The sequence below is a fragment of the Zootoca vivipara genome, chromosome 14, assembly GCF_965207765.1.
Source record: "Zootoca vivipara chromosome 14, rZooViv2.hap1.1, whole genome shotgun sequence".
NCBI lineage: Eukaryota > Metazoa > Chordata > Lepidosauria > Squamata > Lacertidae > Zootoca > Zootoca vivipara.
In genome coordinates, this window is record NC_142597.1 from 20,561,987 (window position 1) to 20,581,963 (window position 19,977).

General features: G+C 45.6%; 1 protein-coding gene and 1 long non-coding RNA gene across 5 annotated transcripts in view; one reads left to right on the top strand and one right to left on the bottom strand.

Moving 5' to 3' along the window:
• DIXDC1 (DIX domain containing 1) overlaps positions 1–19,977 on the bottom strand; it is a 77,403-nt gene that overhangs the window by 27,532 nt on the left and 29,894 nt on the right. For all 4 annotated transcript variants that reach the window (XR_015947017.1, XM_088657799.1, XM_088657798.1 and 1 more), the window contains 4 exons: positions 16,811–16,940; positions 13,467–13,592; positions 10,041–10,299; positions 9,146–9,253 (listed from right to left, as the gene is read on the bottom strand). Coding sequence is in view for 3 of the 4 variants with exons in the window: in XM_088657799.1 (XP_088513925.1) it covers positions 9,146–9,253; positions 10,041–10,299; positions 13,467–13,592; positions 16,811–16,940 (623 nt within the window). In the remaining variant the exon portion in view is untranslated. The remainder of the gene's footprint in view (positions 1–9,145; positions 9,254–10,040; positions 10,300–13,466; positions 13,593–16,810; positions 16,941–19,977) is intronic.
• LOC148683524 (uncharacterized) lies at positions 28–17,445 on the top strand. Its single transcript, XR_015947018.1, has 2 exons — positions 28–165; positions 16,659–17,445. It is a non-coding gene; the product is annotated as an uncharacterized LOC148683524 (long non-coding RNA).

The window sequence follows — 19,977 nt, forward strand, 5'->3', positions numbered from 1 at the left end:
GACGTATGCCCAAAATCTTTTCAGCAGCAAGGATCTCGGTCTGAATGGCAAGTCCTGCTTTTCATCCCATTCTAATCAGTCCAGCTCTCCAACAGCCGCCAGAGAGACCCCAAGCCAAGCCACGGAAACCACTTCTCCAGCCTCGGATCCTATCTCTGTAGCACAGTAGGTAGCTGTCCCCCAGTCCTCTGTGCCTGTTATGTCTGTGTGCGCAGGCGAGGGTCTATGAGTGCGTTGCTTCTTCCTTCGCTCTCTCTGCAGCTCCGTCTCTCTCCTGCTGTCACCAGGGCTGTGCGAGGCAGAAACCTATTCTCTAAGATGTCTAAGCACAGGGTGGAGAAGAGGGATGGTCGAGGGGAGGGGAGGGGCTGGGAGTGGAAGAGGGAGGGAAGGAAGACGTGCTTCATGGCCTGGGAAAAAAACAGCATGATTTGGGCAATTCCTGTCTGAAGCATGTCTGCTGCCTTTCCATAGCAGTACACTGCTTTTCCTCCCCAGAAACTGTGGCACTAAGAATGTGTCTCTGTGTGTTGATGAGGATCCAAAGGAAATTATCTCTGGCTATGTTACAGTCAGGAGGATGGGCATAGGAAGCAAAGACTGTCCATGTATACATTAAAAAAAACCAATAGATTTCAGACACTAATAAAATGGTGGCATTTCTTTTCCGGGCAGATTTGACAAACTGCCTCCCTGATGTTGATCTATTTCTTTTGGGGGGGGGGGGTAGCCATGAAATTTCCATTTGGCAACCAGGATGCACAAGGCAGCTCTATTGATGAGCCTCTCTCTTTTATTAAAAACTGCAACGTGCACCAAGTATAAATACAGCAGGGTGGTATTTGGGATCAAAACAGCAAAGGAATTGTAGACAGACACCCACACCCTGCCACGGAGTTACCACTAAGTATTTCACAATCATCAGAGGGGCCAGTGACGAAACCAAGATGCCCTGTTCATGTTCCACAGCTGGGAAAAGCAAAACACAGAGCCAGGGAGAACGAAAACAACTTGGGTCTGGCAGTCACACTCTGTTCCTCAGTTACTATTGGCAACAGCTACCATTGCTATATACAAAGATCTCACAGAAAAGAAGGGTGGCAACGAAAATCATACTCTATCCAAAAGAGGCCAGCTACATCAAGGTAACCCTTTGCACCCAAAATACCGTAGTAAGAGCCACTTGTATTCAAACTTTTGGTGAGGATGGTAGAGTGATAGTTACAGCCAAAATGCTCTAACTGATATACATATCAGTATAATGGTCACACAGAGACCCCAGTGAAGTCAGTAAAAGCACGTTGTCAACCATCCTGAGCCCTCAAAGCAGGGATGCTGGAGAGAAACCCAGTGCCCTGTGCACAAGATCACACCTCAGGGTGCACCTCAGATGCAGGAGTCACATCAAAACCCCTTCATACTCCTCTCCTAGTGCTTGTGCACATGCATGAATATTTTACATGTGCATTTTTGCAGGAGGGCTGCATTTAATTCAACAGAGGGCTGCACAGGAAGAAGATAGGTGAAAGAGTGCATTCCTCTGCGCTGAGGGCAAACTTTAAAGCAGGAGAATTTGACGTTCTCCAAACAGACATAGTGAGCTGCTTGGCAAGCATGAAAATGTTAGCCCCACTCAAGGCAAAAACTGTATACCAAGTCAGACCACTGGTCCACCTACACTGGTCCTGGGGGTGGGGTGGGAGAATGTCAGGGGCTCCTAAAGGGTATCTCCAAATTGAGCAAATGGGCATCTAAATGGCAAATGTAAGCCAGTGTAAAGTGATAAAAAATACTAACTTCCATATAAAGTAAAGGGACCTGAATCAGTGGTGAGTGGTGACTGACGAGGAAAAGATCTTGGGGTCATAGTGGATAGCTCAAAGAAGATGCTGACCCAGTGTGTGGCAGCTGTGAAAAAGGTAATTCAATGCTAAGGAACATTAGGAAAAGGACTGGAAATAAAACTGCAAATATCATAGCAGCGTTATACTCATCTATGGTGCAAGCACACTCTGAATACTGTGGACAGCCATCTGGTCAGCTATCTGAATACTGTACTGGTCACTATCCCCAAAAAGGATACAGCAGAGCCAGAAAGAATTGTAACCCAAATGATCCTGGGGCAGAAACAACTCCATTACGAGGAAAGGTCACAATGTTTCGGGCTTTTTAGATTAGAAAAAAACAGCAAGAAGGAGGGGACATGATCGAGATCTATTAAGTTCTGCATGGTGTGGAAAAAGCATACAGAGAGAAGTTTTTCTCCCATGCTCATAATACTGTAAGTTGGGGGCATCCTATGAAAGCTGAATGTTGGAAGATTCACTCCTAGAAGAGGCAGTGATGGCTGCCCAACTTCACCTATGACACATTTGAAAGGCCAGGAGAGAAATATCCACCCTTTTGCCACCTTCAGAGTGAATACAACAGAGTGGTTGAAGAAGCATGTTAAGGTGTAACTAATCCGCAGCTACTGAGTCTATGACCTAGATTTAAAGCCAGCACCAATCACCTACATCATTTTTTGAAGCATCATAAATTGCCTTGATGCTGACTTAACTTGAATTCTCCCTCTGAGTGGCTGTGCCTAGCCTGCAGCCATTATCTCCCCTTACCAGCTGCAGTTTAAACAGGCATTTTCCATGTCTGTGACAGCTCTGGATTTGGTAAACCAGCACCAGATGCCTTTATCCATGACAGGCTCAACAGGCAACCTCCTTTCACGTGGAACAAGTTGTGTATCTGGTACTGCTGGGATGGAGACGCACACAAGGTGTGGGAGAGATGGAGAACCACTCTGCATTGTAGCCTGGATTTGATGTCTCAATCTGGGACCCTGGTGTGGGGATATAAACAGCATTTCCATATTTGCTTCTCCCCCCATAAAACCCAACAGCACACAGAAACTACTGTTTTCCCCTGCAATAATGGACACAACTCTGAAACATCTCCCTCCTTTTCAACCTCCCCCTTGGGTCCTGCTGCTGAGTTTCACAATGCAGCTTCTGCCCTTTGTCTGTACACAGTTACAAAGCCGGCACACAAATCCACATTTAACGGGTGGAGAATATCCCCCATTCTCAAGACATTATGATTGAAACCTAATTACACATCACAGCACAGTCCTGGGTTTAATTAAAAAGCATTTTAGTTCTAGCTTGACATAATCTCCGATCAATTTCCTAGCAGGTTGTCTGTCCTTCTGCCTGCTTCCCAGCCCTGCAGGATTAGGAGAACTCTGGGAAATTTGCACACTGGATCAAACCTGTCAAATCTTTGGGGGTCTTCTTCTCTCTTGCAGCTATGCAGGGGATAAAGCAACTGCAGGGGGGAGTCAACAAGGCTAAAAAAAAGTCTTTGGGAAGTTCACACAGCTTTAACACCATGTCTCAACAGAAAACCCAGTCTGAAGATGACTGGAATTTGGGTTCCCCATTATATACTGAGTTTGCCCATAGATCCAATATAAGGTGTGAAATGGACAAGGTAAAAAGCACCCAGTTTCTATTCATCCACAGCCACTATGTGCCCCTATTACCTGGCCTTTGACACCTGAGATGTATGTTTTCAGGACCTGCCCTATTCACGTGACTGCAATTTTTAAAAATTGTTTTTAATACTGAAATTTAAATTGTTGTAACCTGCCCTGGAATCTACTGGTGAATCTACTACTACTACTACTAGGCTCCCAAACAACACTCAGACATGGACATTCGTGAAAGTCAATAGGAAGGAAGTTCCTGAACTCTGGGGCAGCCACAGTAATGCAGTGCTTAGCCCACCACTATTAACTATGATTATTAAACGAAGCCTCCATGTACAGCAGTAGGTGACTAACCTGTGGTCCTCCTGATGTTGTTGGACTCCCATCAGCCTCAACTAGCACTGTGAATGGTCGGGCATGATAGGATCTGAAGTCCAACAACATGATGTACAGCAACAGTATACCTCTGAATACCTGAAGCTGGGAACAAACTAACAAGCAGGGAAGGCCATCAGCTTCAAGCCTTGGATGTGAGCCATCCAGGGGAATCTGGCCGGCTGAAAAAGACTGGACTAAAGGATGCTAGTAGGACAAACAAGGCAGTTCTTGTGGAAAACCTCTCCTCCTGTCCTCATTATTCAATCAATGCACAGATGACACAATAAAGGAGGTGCTCTAGAATACAACAGGATATAAGGGACGAGGCAACTTCTGCCGTGGGTCAGGCCCCACATGAAACCGCCATATTCTGTGTGAAGCATGAACATATTAGACGCCAAAAGAGCTGGGGAGCTGGGGTGGAATTCCAAGTAACATTCCCAAATAATGGAGTCAGCATATTGCTTGCTTCCAGAATCCTCAGCTCCTGATTACCCGAGTTATGGCAGACTTTAGGTCAGGGAAAGAGAGGGGGGAAATGTTGCCAATTAGAACAGCAGAGGGAACTGCAGGAGGCAAATTGTAATTACCCACCCTGGAATCGGGCCAGGCTCTGTGGGCCAATCACTCTAACTCTTGTGAAATGTGCCATGCAGTTTTTAATGAGATCACATGACCAAGGATTCCATTTACTTCTCTTTCAAAGGGTATTTTTGTTGGCACTGTCTCCCTTTGCCCCATATATCAGAAACCCAGGGACTGGCACAGTTGCTAGGGAAAGACAAGCAGTTTTTCCTGCCTATATCTTCCTGGGCTAAGAGGCATTCTGCCTCCACTCCTTTCCTCCCCACAAGCTGACGTGCATGGGCTGGTGGGAGAATGATACTGCCTTAGGTTAGGGGGATAGAAAGAGCTGTTCTATAGGAAGAGGAGCTGTACACCTGTGAGCCTGGTTAGGTGCTTTGTTAGCTCCTTCTCTGTTTTGAGTTACAGTTGGCTGCCTTGGAGGATCCTACATAAGACATCTTATTCTCTCCCTCTAATATGCTTGGGTCCAGGGATTGTCACAAGAAGGACCTCTGTCTACCAATCAACATAGGCTCCTTTTTAAAGAAATAAAATAAAATAGGGGAGGCGCAAGTCATGCATTTCTTGAATTGACAAGAGTTCTGACAAAAGTTGAGAATCCCTGGCTCCACCAGACTTTCTGAAATGCTTGAAATATCTGTATGTGTGGGAGGTACACAGAGATGGGGTCGAGCCATACTGTTTTCACTGCACATAACTGCACACCTCCTAGGATTATTATTATTTTAAGCACACCACCGCAATCCAAATCAGTGGGCGTTTTAAATCTGAATGCATGTAAATGAACTGACATGCAAAAATGATGAATGCCTGTTATCCCGTCTCCCTTGTCTCCCTTTCCCAAACAGAACGTGAGTGGCAGAAAGCCCAGGAGAACTATGTGCCTTCACTCTTGTATTTAACAACTTGCTTGGCAGCTGCAGGAGGTAATGAGGAATTCCATGCAAGAGGGAATAAGTGGCGGAGGAGGAACAGATCTCTCCACCTCTCTTCCACCTGTCCACTTGGTCTCCTCACTAGCTGCAGAGAAAGGGAAGCTCCATCCCTCCTCCGCCAGCCCACATTTCTATTTTTATTTTTTACAAGCCTCTTACCAGAGTAAAATGCTGCATTTCTGTTACTCGCTGCAGAAAAGAGGGCGTCTTCTCCTCCACGGCTAGCATGGAAATACATTTAAAACACATGGCTCCCTGCCCCCACAAAGAACCCTGAGAACCGTAGCTCTGCGAGGGGTAAGCTACAGTTCTCAGGATCATTTGGAGGAAGCCATATGTTTTAAATGTACGGTGCGCATGTGGCCTAGCTCCTTAGGTAGTAAAAAAAAAAAAAGGTGTGCTTGTTACCTTTCTGTGGAATCATTAACAGGCTAGTTTATGTCTTCTCTTTCTATTCTCCGGTGGCCATTATGACCTATAAGTTTCTGTGGTGCACAGCTGTCTTGCACGTTTCTTCCCATATTAATGAGAGGGTTGCAACAACAACAAAATGCAGATCAGGAGAAAAATTTGTTGGTTTCTTGTCAAAGAATGCAAATCTGTTTTTAGCAATTGGGCTGTTGTAACTAGCTGTATGATTTATTTGTGTATCCAGTTATATTGTTGCAAGACTATATGATAAATAATTCATCAATTAATTATTTAATCTGGTGTGGGATCTACATAGAGTCTGTCCGCAATAGAAGCTCCAGCAAAAGAAGAACAGATTGGATAAAAATTCTACCTTTGCAGTAGAAATACCACGGCATGGGACACCCTTTTGAGGATACTGCATTTAGGGTGAGGAATGCAAAGGTGCAAGCACATCTATGTGCAACAGCAGAAACAACAAAATACACTGTGTGGGTCACATCATGCTGCCCTGATGTGCAGATGACCCCCCCGATTTGCATTATTGTGTTCACAGCTGTAGCCCTATAGGCCTGGCAGAGAAACAAGGAATGGATTCTGCTGCCTAAGCTGCAGAGGCACACATGGCACTCGTTTTAGACTTCTTGGTTGGGTCTGAGTAAAAATAAGCCATAATTACAGTCAAGCTCCACTTCCTGCAAGGTCCTTTTCCCAGGGGCCTCCGTCTCAACTACTGCCAAGGCTCAGACCTCAATTAGCTTGTGAGGTTCTCCAACAGCCATGTTAGCATGGCTTTTTATAGTGAGGTGCAAGTACCGTACTTTGCCCTGAGTTTCAGTTTCAAGGGAGAGCACCCGCTATGTGGACTGTGGAGAGCTCTTACTTTTCCACCACAGGGGAGTTGTGGGAGGAAGAGGTTTTCCACAAACTAACTACGTGCTGAACTGCACCAAATGTGAAAATCCAGAGGGCTCCATGGGGTTTGAGGATGGAGAAACAAGAGAATAAAAAGCTTGGGGTGATGCCAAGTAATAGATGGGGCATCACGGTAGAAAAAAACAGCTGCTAAGCCATGGCTCCTTTCAGTCAAAGAAATTGAGATTTCTTGCTGTCTGTCTGTTTGTCTGTCTCTTTCCAACTGTCTCCATGACTTAAATCAGCTTTACTCTGCCCAAGCGGCCCACCAAAGGACCCTATGAAGGGTATCAGGCTTTCCTCCACCATGCCGTCAAAGTTTCCTTCCTTTTCTTGTGTCTCCCATAAAGAGAAGAAAGCTGCTTGTAAGCACCGACATTTTACTGTGCCCTGCAAAATTTTGCACCCAAAGAGAAAATGCATGTAACAGAAATCCAGAGGCAAGCAGAAAAAAGCCCAGTGAGCAGAAAATAGGATGCAAATTGGCAGATACAGGCAAACACACATCGCTCTCTGAGTTCAGAGGGTTTGCTTTCTGATTGTACAGTTGTGAGGGTATCAACAGTGACTAAAGAGCAATGGCCATCACAGACAAAGCACTTGGGAGGAATGGGGAGGGCAATTAAGGGAACACATTTGGGAGGTGGGGAAGGCATTTGGTAGTCTTATGCTAAAATTCTGGGAGAATTGCTAAATTCTAATGAACATGAGCACAGAATCTGTCAATTCTAAATCCAGAGAAACAGTATAAAGGTTAGTGCAGGCATCCCCAGACTTCGGCCCTCCAGATGTTTTGGACTACAGTGAAACCCCTACTTACGAATTTAATCCGTTCCAAATGCACATTCGTATGTAGAAACATTCGTAAATCGAAACGATGTTTCCCATAGGAATTCACTGGGAACGGATTAATTCGTTCCGGAGCCTTACCTCCCTCGCTGCCCCGGGTTCGCCGCTGCCCCTGGATCGGGCCCTCGCTGGCCTCGTTGCCCCGCGCTCACCGCCACCGCCAGATCGGGCCCTCACCGGCCTCGTTGCCCCGTGCTCGCCGCCGCTAGATCATGTCCTCATGGCCGCCGCGGGCTGGCCTGCAGCGAGCGGGGCTGCGGAGGAGCGAAAGGCAGAGGCCTCAGCCACCCGCCTGCCCGCTCCCTACCTGTAGCGCGCTTGCTCGCTCGCCTGCCTGCCGATGGCTTCTTTTTCTCCTTCGCCTGCTCTGAGCGCCCGTGGAGCTCGGAGCAGGCAAAGGAGAAAGAGAAGCCATCAGCAGGCAGGCAGGCGAGCGAGCGAGTGAGCGTGCGCTACGGTTAGGGGGTGGGCGGGTGGGTGGGCGAGGCCTCTGCCTTTCGCTCCTCCACGAAAGGCCTCTGCCATTCACTCCTCCTTTGCTCCTCCTTTCGCTCCTCACTCGCTCGCCTGTTTGCCTGCCAATGGCTTCTCTTTCTCCTTCTCCTGCTCCGAGTTCCATGGGCGCTCGGAGCAGGCGAAGGAGAAAGAGAAGCCATCGGCAGGCAGGCAGGTGAGCGAGCGAGCGAGCGCGCACTACAGATAGGGGGCGGGCAAGGCCTCTGCCTCTCGCTCCTCCGCGGTCCCGCTCACTACAGAAGGCCGGTCTCGCGGCGGCAGCAGCAGCCATGAGGGCACAATCTAGCGGCGGCGGCAAGCACGGGGCAACAAGGCCGGTGAGGGCCCGATCCGGCAGCAGTGGCGAGCGCAGGGCACCGAGGCCAGCGAAGGCCTGATCCGGCAGCAGTGGCAAGCGCGCGGGGCACCAAGGCCATTCGGATGTCGAAGAAATTCGTAAGCGTGCCCCAATTTTTTTCATTTGTAAGTCGATTTTTTTGTAAGTAGAGTCATTCGTAAGTAGGGGTTCCAATGTACACTTCTCATCTTCCCTGACCACTGGTCCTGTTAGCTAGGGATCATGGGAGTTGTAGGCCAAAACATCTGGAAGGCCGCAGTTTGGGGATGCTTGGGTTAGTGCAATTTAAACAGTGTGCTGCTGCTGCTGTGTGTGTAGTATGAAATATTTCTAGCACAAATTGAGGAGGTAAAGGGCAAGGAGCAATATACTTTGGGAATCTGTGTAGCACAGGGGCTAAAAGCTATGGGAGAAGGCAAAGAGCTGGACTGTGCATGAAAGCACCACAACATAACTTCTCAAATGGTTTGCGCTGGGAATTCTTTTGCTTTAGGGCCTTCAACAAGCAGTGTCTGTTCTCCAATATATACGTATTCATGAAGTCTAGATAAAACAAAACTAGAGATTCTAAAGAAGCTAAATTCTGCATCAGACTGAAGATTCCATGCAGCTCACCATGTGCATGGAAAATAGCCTTACTTGTTTTTTAAAAAACCATTACAGGACCAGCTTCTACAAAGAATAAATTTGGAAAAGCATGGAGGTAGGAGCTGCAAGGAGCAAATTTAGTACCTGGAGGAGTGGGACTCTGAAGGCACACTTTGCTGCCCCTCATATTGCTGTACCAGTGCTCGGACACTCCAGTACGGATGCTCAATCTCTTCATCCAGGCTGCTGTCTCTGAAGATTAAAGACTGCACCATGAGCAAGGACAAACAGTGTAAAATAACAACAACAGCAACAACAGCAACCCACCCACCCCCCAGCTTCAATTTAGGCTAATGAGGCATATTCATAGGATTTGGTTGGCACTGCCTCCTTATCCAGATTTTTAAAAGGTACATCATCACTCCTTGCACATAACTGGTTTAAAGATGTGCATTAAAATAAATAAGAAACCTCTTGTACCATCAGCTACACAAGACAAAGCAAACTAAACAAATGTTACAGAAAAATGGCAAAGTGGCAACTGTGGATCCAAAGAGAGAAGTAGATGGGTTAATGGTATGAATGGAAGGGCCCAGGTCTGCAATCCCACCGGTCTGTGGAAATACAAGTCTTTAAGGCTTTTGTAAATTTCTTCTCATCAGCCTACAAATCCAATTGCTCCTTTCATTGGCTCCTGATATAACATTTTGCCTGCACAATCCATACCAGTGTGCTGCTAGAAAATGGCAGTTGCATTGCAGAAAGGTGTCGGCAAACCATATACCCCCAGGTATCTCAAGAAAGAGAGCCAAGTCACATGCTACAGAAAAAAAAAAGAAAGAAAAAAAAAGCCTTCCCCATCGGAAAAAAACAACATGATGCTGAGTCAATCCACTCTAGGGAAAAACCCTTTTTGACCAATTCTAGATATGTCAATGAGGCAGAAACTTGAATATTGGCAAAACTAATCAAAGGGTGTTTGTGGAGTTCCAAATGGCTCACGTTATCAAAATGAAACTGAACAAGTGAAATGAGTTACCTTTGTCTGTGCCGGAGAACATCACGCCCCAAGCGCAAAACATCCTGGCGAACATCTGCCAGGGCAGCCACTGCACCCTGGGCAACAGCAGCAGCTGATTGAGGCCTGTGATTGGCTGATGACAGTCCTGTTCCTGCCGAGTTCTTTCCCATCATGCTCGATGGGGTCTGATTGGCAGCTTTACTTGAGCCAGGTTTAAAATGAGCAGCTAAGGCAAGGATTAACCTCATGATGCATTTCAGGTTCCCATCAACAATGTCTATAAAATACAACCAAACCCAAACAATGAGGTTATTTGTCTGAAACCCAGAATGACATACCGGTAGTCTGGCCAATTATTGCAACCATGTTAGTATATTTATATCCCACCTTTCTTGCACATTGAAAGTCAAAGCAGTGTATATGGGATTCCCAGGCTCAAACCATATCTAACCTGCTTAGCTTCAGAAAGGTGGCTGCACCATGAGTCTTCAAGTCCATGCCCTTCCTTCCTTATCCATTGGCAGGTGTAGTTCAACTTGTACAGGGCCCTGATGGTGTAATGATATGCATTTCTTGATCCCAAGAGCAGCAGCCAATAATGTGGAATGGAGGCATATTGCAATGCTTCAAGGACCACCTTTCCCCATATGAACCGACCCGGACTTTTTGCAGTGCTAAAAACTGAGTTACAAAAGCTCGACGGAGGCTGCCTCCGCTGCCGTTTCGCTTCGGCCGAGCAGGTCGAGGAGGAGCACAGCTGGCAGCGCCCCTGCCTGTTGTACCATGCTCTCCCTTTTTTGCTTCTGGGGGGGCAGCTGCCCCCCTGCCCGCGCTGGGTACGCCCATGTGACAATGAATGAGCCACAGCTAAAATATTATGTTCATTTTTCACATGGTCTAGTGCCCACCCCCCTAATATTCTTAAGAGGGTCTCTTTCCCAGTCTTCAGAGAGTAGCTGGAAGTGGGGAGGCAGAAAAAGGTCCTCCTTTCCTTCCACACTGCAGTTTTAATCTGAAATCTTAGGCACAGTACTGCACCCAGAGCTCAGAAACTAATTCCCTGTTGCAAAAGGTGCCTAGAACAATGGGAGTCTCGAACACTGACTCTGTGATCATCGCCACAAGTGGTCCAGAGTGGAGCAACATGAGAACAGGCCTTTTCTGCAATGGCTCCCCACTTCTGGAATACTCTCCCCAGTAAGGCTTACCTGGCACCTTCATTGCGTACCATTAGGCGCCAGGCAAACACATTCCTCTTCTCCCAGGCCTTTGGCTAATTAAACAATCTATAGCCTTTTAAACTGGGGGGGGTGTTCGTTTGTTATTATTCTAAGTAGGTTTGTATTTTTATACTGTAAACTGCCCTATGATCCTCAGATGAAGGGCGGTATTTGAATTTGATAAAATGATGAATAAATAAAAATGCATAATAATGTCTGGAAGACCCAGCTGAAGTACAAAAGGTTTTGGTAGCTACACCCATTAGAACTTTTGAGAATGTAGCTGAAAAAGTGACTCAAAAGAAAATCAATTACTGCCACCTACAGATCAGGCCTTTAACTACATGGCACACTTCCAGGTTTGCTAGATGGGAAACTGTCTCATCATAATTATGGGGATACTTTCCAGTAAGCAAGCCCAATTAAGGACAAACTATACATTCAGAGTTATCACATTTTATTTTATAAAACTGGGAGGGGAGGGGAATCTACTTCTAACTCAACAAGAAGCAGCAAAATCTAACCCACATGTTATCACACTTCCCGGCATACATTTTAAGCAATACATTGAAATGGGCAGTTGCAACTAACTTGTTGCAGGCAATCCAGATTTCTTCCCTCAAGCTAGGACTTGCTTTTGTTGCACTGGTTTTTCTCCCCCCCCCCCCCCCGCCTTATTAATGGTATATTGTCTTCAGAAAACAGTACATACCACATACAAATCTAGGAAAAAATTTTCTAAGTTACGAAGCATCGTACTTTTAAGCAGATATCTGAATGTGGGGGGAAATGCAAGCCGTCAACTAGCTAAGGCAGCAATTGCAACTAGTGCATAAGTGTCACAGGCACCACCTAACTGAAACTCTTGTGAGAAAACTTCTGGTCCCATGCTCACACCATTTGGGAATTTGTTTAGTTTTATTGATTTATAAACCACTGCCCCCACCCCCCAACACACTACAATCCTCTGGAAGAATGTGGCTGGGGTAAGTGTTCTGTTGAATGTTTAGATAAACCCAAGGGAAACAAATTGCAGAATCCCTGAAAAATTCTAAGTGACACTGTCTATGCGGATTAGCAATGCTGCTGGTTTTCAAGAACCAGCATTAATGTAACAGGTGAACCTCCTGGGAATGGTTTAAATATTAACAAATCAGTCTGCGTTTCGGATGGCGTACCTCCAGCTGTGCAGTCTTCCTCCTAAGTGCAGCCGACACTCTTCACAAACCCGTTCCTGCCAGTGGTTGCGATTGTGCTCATGACAAAATTGCCAGAATACAATGGTACCACTTCTATCCAGGCTGCTGAATAACTTATTCTATACCACAGGTAGGTAGCCATGTTCGTCTGAGTCGAAACACTGAGTCGATACACTGATGAAGTGTGCATGCACACAAAAGCTCATACCAAAATAAAAACTTAGTTGGTCTTTAAGGTGCTACTGAATGAATTTTTTTATTTTATTCTATACTATTTCAGGGGCGGGAATATCCCAAGCCCCAGCCCTAACTCTATCCTGCTATCGTCTGGTCTTCATTGCAGTATGATGGTGCACCCAATTTTCCTGAAAAAGTAGCTGAGCTAGGTTAAGCATAAGGAGTTTTTACCATGAAGAAAGAAAGAAAGAAAGAAAGAAAGAAAGAAAGAAAGAAAGAAAGAAAGAAAGAAAGAAAGAAAGAAAGAAAGAAAGAAAGATGGTTTCCCAGGGTGCCATAAAAATCTGAGGCCTGATGCAGCTTACATAAAAGCTGATACAAACTCTTGGGTAACATCTCAGGGCTTCTCAAGAATGCTGCTGTTGTCACAGAGAGTCCACTGTTTCCCCCCATAAGTACAGAGGGTTCCCAGCTGACATCTGCAGCCTGCAGGGCTACGCTCTCCTCCTCCTGGAAACAACAGAAGCCACTGTGCCCCTTGTCACCCACTCCCAGTGCCTCAAGGTAAGCAGTATTTCCAACGAAAGCGCTCTGAAGCTCACAAGACTGGGAGAACATTTCTCCCGATTCATGTGATATTTGTGACTAATGTTGATGCCAGAGGAAGATGGAACAGCATCTGGCTTTGCCTTTTATATGTCTTTTACACTGAATGTTTTGTTGTACTCAGCAATGGAAATGCTGGCAAACACGGCTTGCGAAAAGCAAAGAGGAAGGTGAATGGTTGTTTCTATTGACGTGCAATGCTATTTCATTGATTTGTATACATCAAACTAAAGAGCCCTCACCTTTAGCTGATGTCTGGTGCATACGGATCTTTTTGGATGCCACGAATTGCAAGACTTTCTCCACATTCTCCCTCATTTCTTGAGGGCTGGCGGGGTTGACCTGCACTCCATTCAGTTTCTCTCCAGCTGTGGAAGAGACACAACCTAATTATCAAGAAGAATGAGCTTGTGTGACACTAACTGCCTACTGGAGCTGTTACAGGTGGAGGGGAATAGTTGTTAGCCTCAGCAGCAGCTTCTCCTCGGAGGCAGAGGGGAGTACAAGCTGTGATTTCACCATCCTCTTAGGGCACTGGAACACTAGAATAAATAGTCAGAGCTCATGCCCTGAAATGCAGCTGGCAAAGAGGGATCTTTCATTATCTGCTGTATCAGCTGGATTCAGTCGTGTCCTCCTGCTGGCAGGCTCCACCATGTGGCCTTTGAAAAGAGTGGCATTATTCCAGCAATCATTATGGCAAACCCTACTATTTCTTCCTTATAAATAAATAGTGGTATCTCCGCAAAGAAATTAGTACCCAAGGAAGCCCCGTGAAAAAAATAAAATCACAGTTTAGACATACTCTCATTGTCTGGCAAGGATACCGATCATGAATAGGGCATTGGTCAAACATGGCCTTCAGCGCAAAAAGAGATATTATTTTTGTTCCACTCCAGTACAGTGGTACCTCAGGTTACAAACACCTCGGGTTACATACTCTGCTAACCCGGAAGTAGTACCTCGGGCTAAGAACTTTACCTCAGGATGGGAACAGAAATCGTGCGCCGGCAGTGCGACGGCAGCAGGAGGCCCCATTAGCTAACGTGGCACCTCAGATTAAGAACGGTTTCAGGTTAAGAACGGACCTCCAGAACGAATTAAGTTCATAACCAGAGGTACCACTTGTACTGCTTAGAGCTTACGTTTGCTTGGGGGGGGGGACACAACCCAATCCTGTGTGACCCAAAGAGAGGTAGAAGAGAGACCTAGAACTGGGAGCTGATGGGACCATCAACAGCCTAAGAGCTTCCCCCACCTTCTGAGGGGCTACTTAAGACATGAACACCCTGATGAGAGGCAGATTAAAAGAAATGCAATGCAGGGAATTCCTGCCATCCTGAGACTGAGAGCCCCGTTTCTCATCTTTTAAAAAAGTATACTACATTTCAAGCCATCTTGACAGAAAGGTGATATACAAATGGAATCAATCAGTAACTCCTACCCATGTTTACTTAGAAGCAAGCCACTTCTAAGTGCCAGGGTAAGCATTAGGGTGGCAGCAAACTTAAACTTTTTTGTTGCTACTAATGCTGCCTTTTATATGCCTATTGTCTTTGTCCATAGAGTTTTCTTGGCAGGGATACTGGAGTGGCTTGCCAATTCCTTCTCCAGGTGGATCACGTTTGGTCAAAACATAACTTCTCTAAGTTATTTAAGCCCCTTCGCCACGACAAGGCAGTGATCCATGAAGGGGATCACTTGGAAAATAATCCTTGGAAAAGACCTTGATGTTGGGAAAGATGGAGGGCACTAGGAGAAGAGGACGACAGAGGACGAGATGGTTGGACAGTGTTCTCGAAGCTACGAACATGAGTTTGACCAAACTGCGGGAGGCAGTGGAAGACAGGAGTGCCTGGCGTGCTATGGTCCATGGGGTCACGAAGAGTCGGACACGACTAAACGACTCTACAACAAAAACAATGCTGCCTTTATTCTCCTAAAAACATTTTTAAATGGTTCTGCTCGTTGCTTGCTGCTGGTGCTTTACCTAAATTTATCAAAGCCATAGAGCTGTTTGGGAAATTTATTTTCAAGCAGGGACTGGGGCAAGTCTGCTCTGTAGCTGACTTGTGCAAAACTCTCTCCCTTTCCATCATTGACTTCTCTCAGCCGCCTGGGATGCTGACTAAGGATTTGCATTGAAAGCTCTGTTTGTACAGTACCATGATTTGGAACAGCCAAAAAAGTTCCAAACAATCTTTACAGCAGGTTAGAAAGGCAGCCTTTAAAAAAAATCCCTGTTGTTCTACTCCATCATTAGCATATAGTTCATTGCTGTGCCATTTTGTGTGTAGTCATTTACCACCCCCTGCCAATGAAATCCCATTCCTTCTCATCAATATATGCAAATTCTACTCTGCTTTATAAATGACAAGAAAAGGGATCAAATTTTCTTTAAGTTTCTACAGTCCTAGTGCTTTGACTGGCTCTTCCTAAATGCGGGCACTAATAATAATAATAATACCGCCTCTCCTGGTATGCCCCACGGAGGACCTTAAGGTCTGCAAATAATAACACCCTGAAGATCCCAGGCCCCAGGGAGATTAGACTGGCCTTGACCAGAGCCAGGGCCTTTTTGGCCGTGGCCCCGGCCTGGTGGAACGCTCTCTCACAAGAGATCAGGGCTCTACGGGATTTGACATCTTTCTGCAGGGCCTGCAAGACAGAGCTGTTCCGCCAGGCCTTTGGTCGGGGTTCAGTCTGGTTCTTTTCTTTCTGTATAAGAACAAACATTAAAGAGGTCTCCTAGCCTGCTCACAGGTCCTTTATAAGACCAGTGGTAATAGTTGACCCTGGAGAATATTAACCACTCTCAATTTTACCTGTGGACTGACATCTGTACAGATTTTAATTTGCCCTGAACTAATTTTAAGATGTATTTTAATTAAATGATTGCCTGTTTTTATGTTCTTATTTTTTTTTTTGTATACAGTACTGTGTTAGTTTTATGATGTTAGGCACCCTGAGCCTGGCTCCTGCTGGGGAGGGAGGGGTACAAATAAAAATTAATAATAATAATAATAGATCTAAGAGTAAAGGAAATCCTTTCATCATTTCCCTAAAACAGTTCTTGGCCCAGGTTGTCAGTCATGAAAAGCATTCTGGCATCTATTGGGACACATATGGAAGTAAGGAACATTTGCTTCTGGGATTCACAGGTCATTCTCTTCTGACGGGGGATTGTGGAGACCAGGTTGCAAACATCTTGGGCCTACATACCCCTCCTGTTTTGTTCTGCCATTCCCACCAGCAGTTTAAAGATTTATCCTTAGCAGTCCAAGCTTAACAGGAAATGGGGAGCTCCTTACAAGGAACAGTGCCCTGTTTTCAATGGAAGTGCAGGCAGACAAACTGGATCAATACTGGAGCAATATTAGACAAATTTCTGGTGAAGTGCTATCATTGATTTATTATTTTATTTTATTTTGCAGACAGAAGGCATGCACACAGTCTTCCTTCACAGCACACTTCAGCCATTGTGCATCACTCTAGAGTAGCTTCAATCAAGTTATGGAGGAGGGTGCAGTTGAAAACAACCCTGACATGTTTACAATGAGTGTCTTCTGCCTGCCATGTTACTGACCTACGATCTCAATGAGAGAAGCCAGGACAACGCCATCTCGGAGATCATGCCTCAGGTCCTGCACTGGCTTAACTGTAGGCTTCTTCTTCAGCTGTGAATTCACCCAGGCCACATATGCTTGCAGCTGTTGCTGGAAAAGAGGAATCAGAACAACACACCATTACCATCTTAACACTTGCTTGAGAACCTTTGCACAACTGCATCCTTGCATGAGGAGGGGGGAAAGCAACAAGGCAGCAATCCAAAACACCATGTCCATCCTGACATACACAATGAACTGCACATGCAAGGGCTCACCTGCTGACTTTACACTCAGGTGTTCAGCAGTTCACAAGAAATGAAGAGGAGAGCAAGGAGCTACCCCTTCTGCTGAAGTCAGCTGAAAAAACGTATGCACAGAGGAGGTTCAACACACACACACTGTAACTCTTGTGCACACTGGATCCCAGATTGAGCCAATACTTCACTTTCAAACACCATAGACAGAGACTTTTATCTCAATTGCAGGTAAAACTACAGAACACTGTTTTTCATGTTGTACACACAATTCCATTTTTGCCTCAGGTCATGCTGTACAAAAAAAAACCTCCTATAAACAGACACCATAATTGAATAAATTGATGCCACCTCTTTTATACATTCTGGAGAGTATAAAAAAGGATCAAATTAATGTTGGAAATGTTCAGATACAGAGAGATCTTTAATTCACATGTGGTGGCAATGCAAATTCACCAAAAAATAAATAAATCTGGGAAATGATATATGATAAATTTAAAAAGATGCTTAAGTGCACTTTCCCCCAAAACCCAGCAGCGTTCCTGTTAGCAACAGTAGATCAGGAAATACCAAACAAAATTAAAAACTTATTTCTATATGCAACAGCAGCCGCAATAATACGTAGTGTATGCAAAAATGTGAAAAGGGAAGGCTACCCCAAAAAAGGACCAATGGCTGCTTAAACTAATAGAATACGTCGAACTAGCAAGTATGACAGCCAAAGTAAGAAATATAGATGGAAAGATAGTAACAGGCAAGTGGGAACAATCTGAAGGGTATTTAAAAAGAAGTGGTATTAAGATAAATCTACAAGCAGGGATAAATCTGTGATCAGCAGCAGACAAAATAAAGGATCATGAATGGAAGGAGAAAATAATAGATAATCAATGAAGATGTAGCAAACTAAAGAATGTGTGTGTGCGCGCACACACACACACACACATTATTATGATGCCACAAGGGCAACATGCCTCTGTCATTTATACTCAGCCCATGGCCAGCCCATTCATGCACAGTAGTTGGTCCTGGAATGTGTCTTGTTCTGAGATGTGTATTTAAGGACTTCCTACTCCCCTTTGACGGGACCCGGGTGGCGCTGTGGGTTAAACCACTGAGCCTAGGGCTTGCTGATCAGAAGGTCGGCGGTTCGAATCCCTGTGACGGGGTGAGCTCCCATTGCTTGGTCCCAGCTCCTGCCAACCTAGCAGTTCGAAAACATGTCAAAGTACAAGTACATAAATAGGTACTGCTCCAGCAGGAAGGTAAACGGTGTTTCCGTGCACTGCTCTGGTTCGCCAGAAGCGGCTTAGTCATGCTGGCCACATGACCCGGAAGCTGTATGCCAGCTCCCTCGGCCTGTAAAGCGAGATGAGCACTGCAACCCCAGAGTCGTCCGCAACTGGACCTAATGGTCAGGTGTCCCTTTACCTTACTCCCCTTTGAACCCACCTGTGTGTTGAGATTTCCTCAGAAACTTTGCTTCACATGCCCTACATGAGACAGGGCCTTCTATGGATCTCTCCCTAAGGATTCTGGACTCGCTCCTTCCTTCCTTGCTCTTGGATGCCAGACCAAGGTGGCTCTCTACCAGAGCACTTTTGGGTTGCCCCAATTGCCCTTCTCCTCCCTGCACCCCCAGGCTTCTGCTCATCTAATTACTTTGGTTGCTACCTAAATTTGGGGCATTTAAAAAATCTGACTTGCTTTTGTGTATTCTTTAGGATTTTTTGTTAACCAATTTGGAGGTTTTCTACTTAACTGACAGGTAACAAATATCGGGGGGAGGGGGGGACACACACACCCCTCTGTGTTTACCAGTTTAATTAACATGAAAATGTATAGTTTCCATCCTACAGTACAGCGGGAAACAGCAATCCTATTGTGTTGGGAACTCCCTAGGGGCAGACAAGAGCCTGTGCCATTGAGGCGACATAATCCAGTTTATTCCTTTTACGGTATATTGCCTTCCTTTCTGTTAAGCTCCCCGTTATTCTGCCGACGTGGCAGATTTCATGTCATCTCAGCAACGTCAGTCACAGTACATGCTTCTACACAGCCCATCCACCACAAAGTCTGATCACAGCACCACTTGTAATCATCTTGACAAGAAAAATCCAACTCCAGCCATAACACAACATGGTTTTGGTCTGCCTTGCTCAGAAAGGTGTTCAGCCACTGATGTCTGTTGGATGCCCCTGCTCAGCAGAAAAACGGGGACACTGGAAGGGTGGAGTGGGCTGCCACAATGCAACACAATGCAGAAAATCCAGAAGCAAGCAGAGGAAAACCCTGAAGGACAGGACAGTGAAAAACTGTGCTGCAATGCGATGAGGGTACCTTTGATTACATGTATCAGCCTGTGGTGTTGGTCAGAGGAGACATATTGAAGGAGCTTCAGGGTTGCCAATCAGCTTCTTGGCTCTGTTCAAGGGGGTTGGTTTAACAGTTAAAGCTCTCTAAGCAGCCTGTCTTTCTATGGGATCCCCCCCCCCTCCTTTATGAGCCACCACAATGTGGTGTGATCACCATATGGGGAAACTCAGCTTTGAACTCCTAGTGGAGGTTTAACTCATCTGTGTTTGGAACAGGGCCTTGTCTGTGGTGGCACCTTCCCTGCAGAACACACTCGCTGGTGTTCTGCAGGAAAGCGCATCAGCTTCAGTCTATAGAAGCCTTCAAGAAATTGGTTAAAACATTCCTTTCCCACCAGACTTTTGTCAATGAGTTACCTGTCACTCCGGATCTGGATTGATTGCAGGTGTGGGGGGTTGCTTTCATTTTTAGAATCTTGTTTTAGAAATACATTTTATCCAGCTGTTGCATTTGCATTATCGTTATGCATGCAAATGAAGTGGGGTTTTTTTAATGAATAATGTGTTATGGTGCATGTT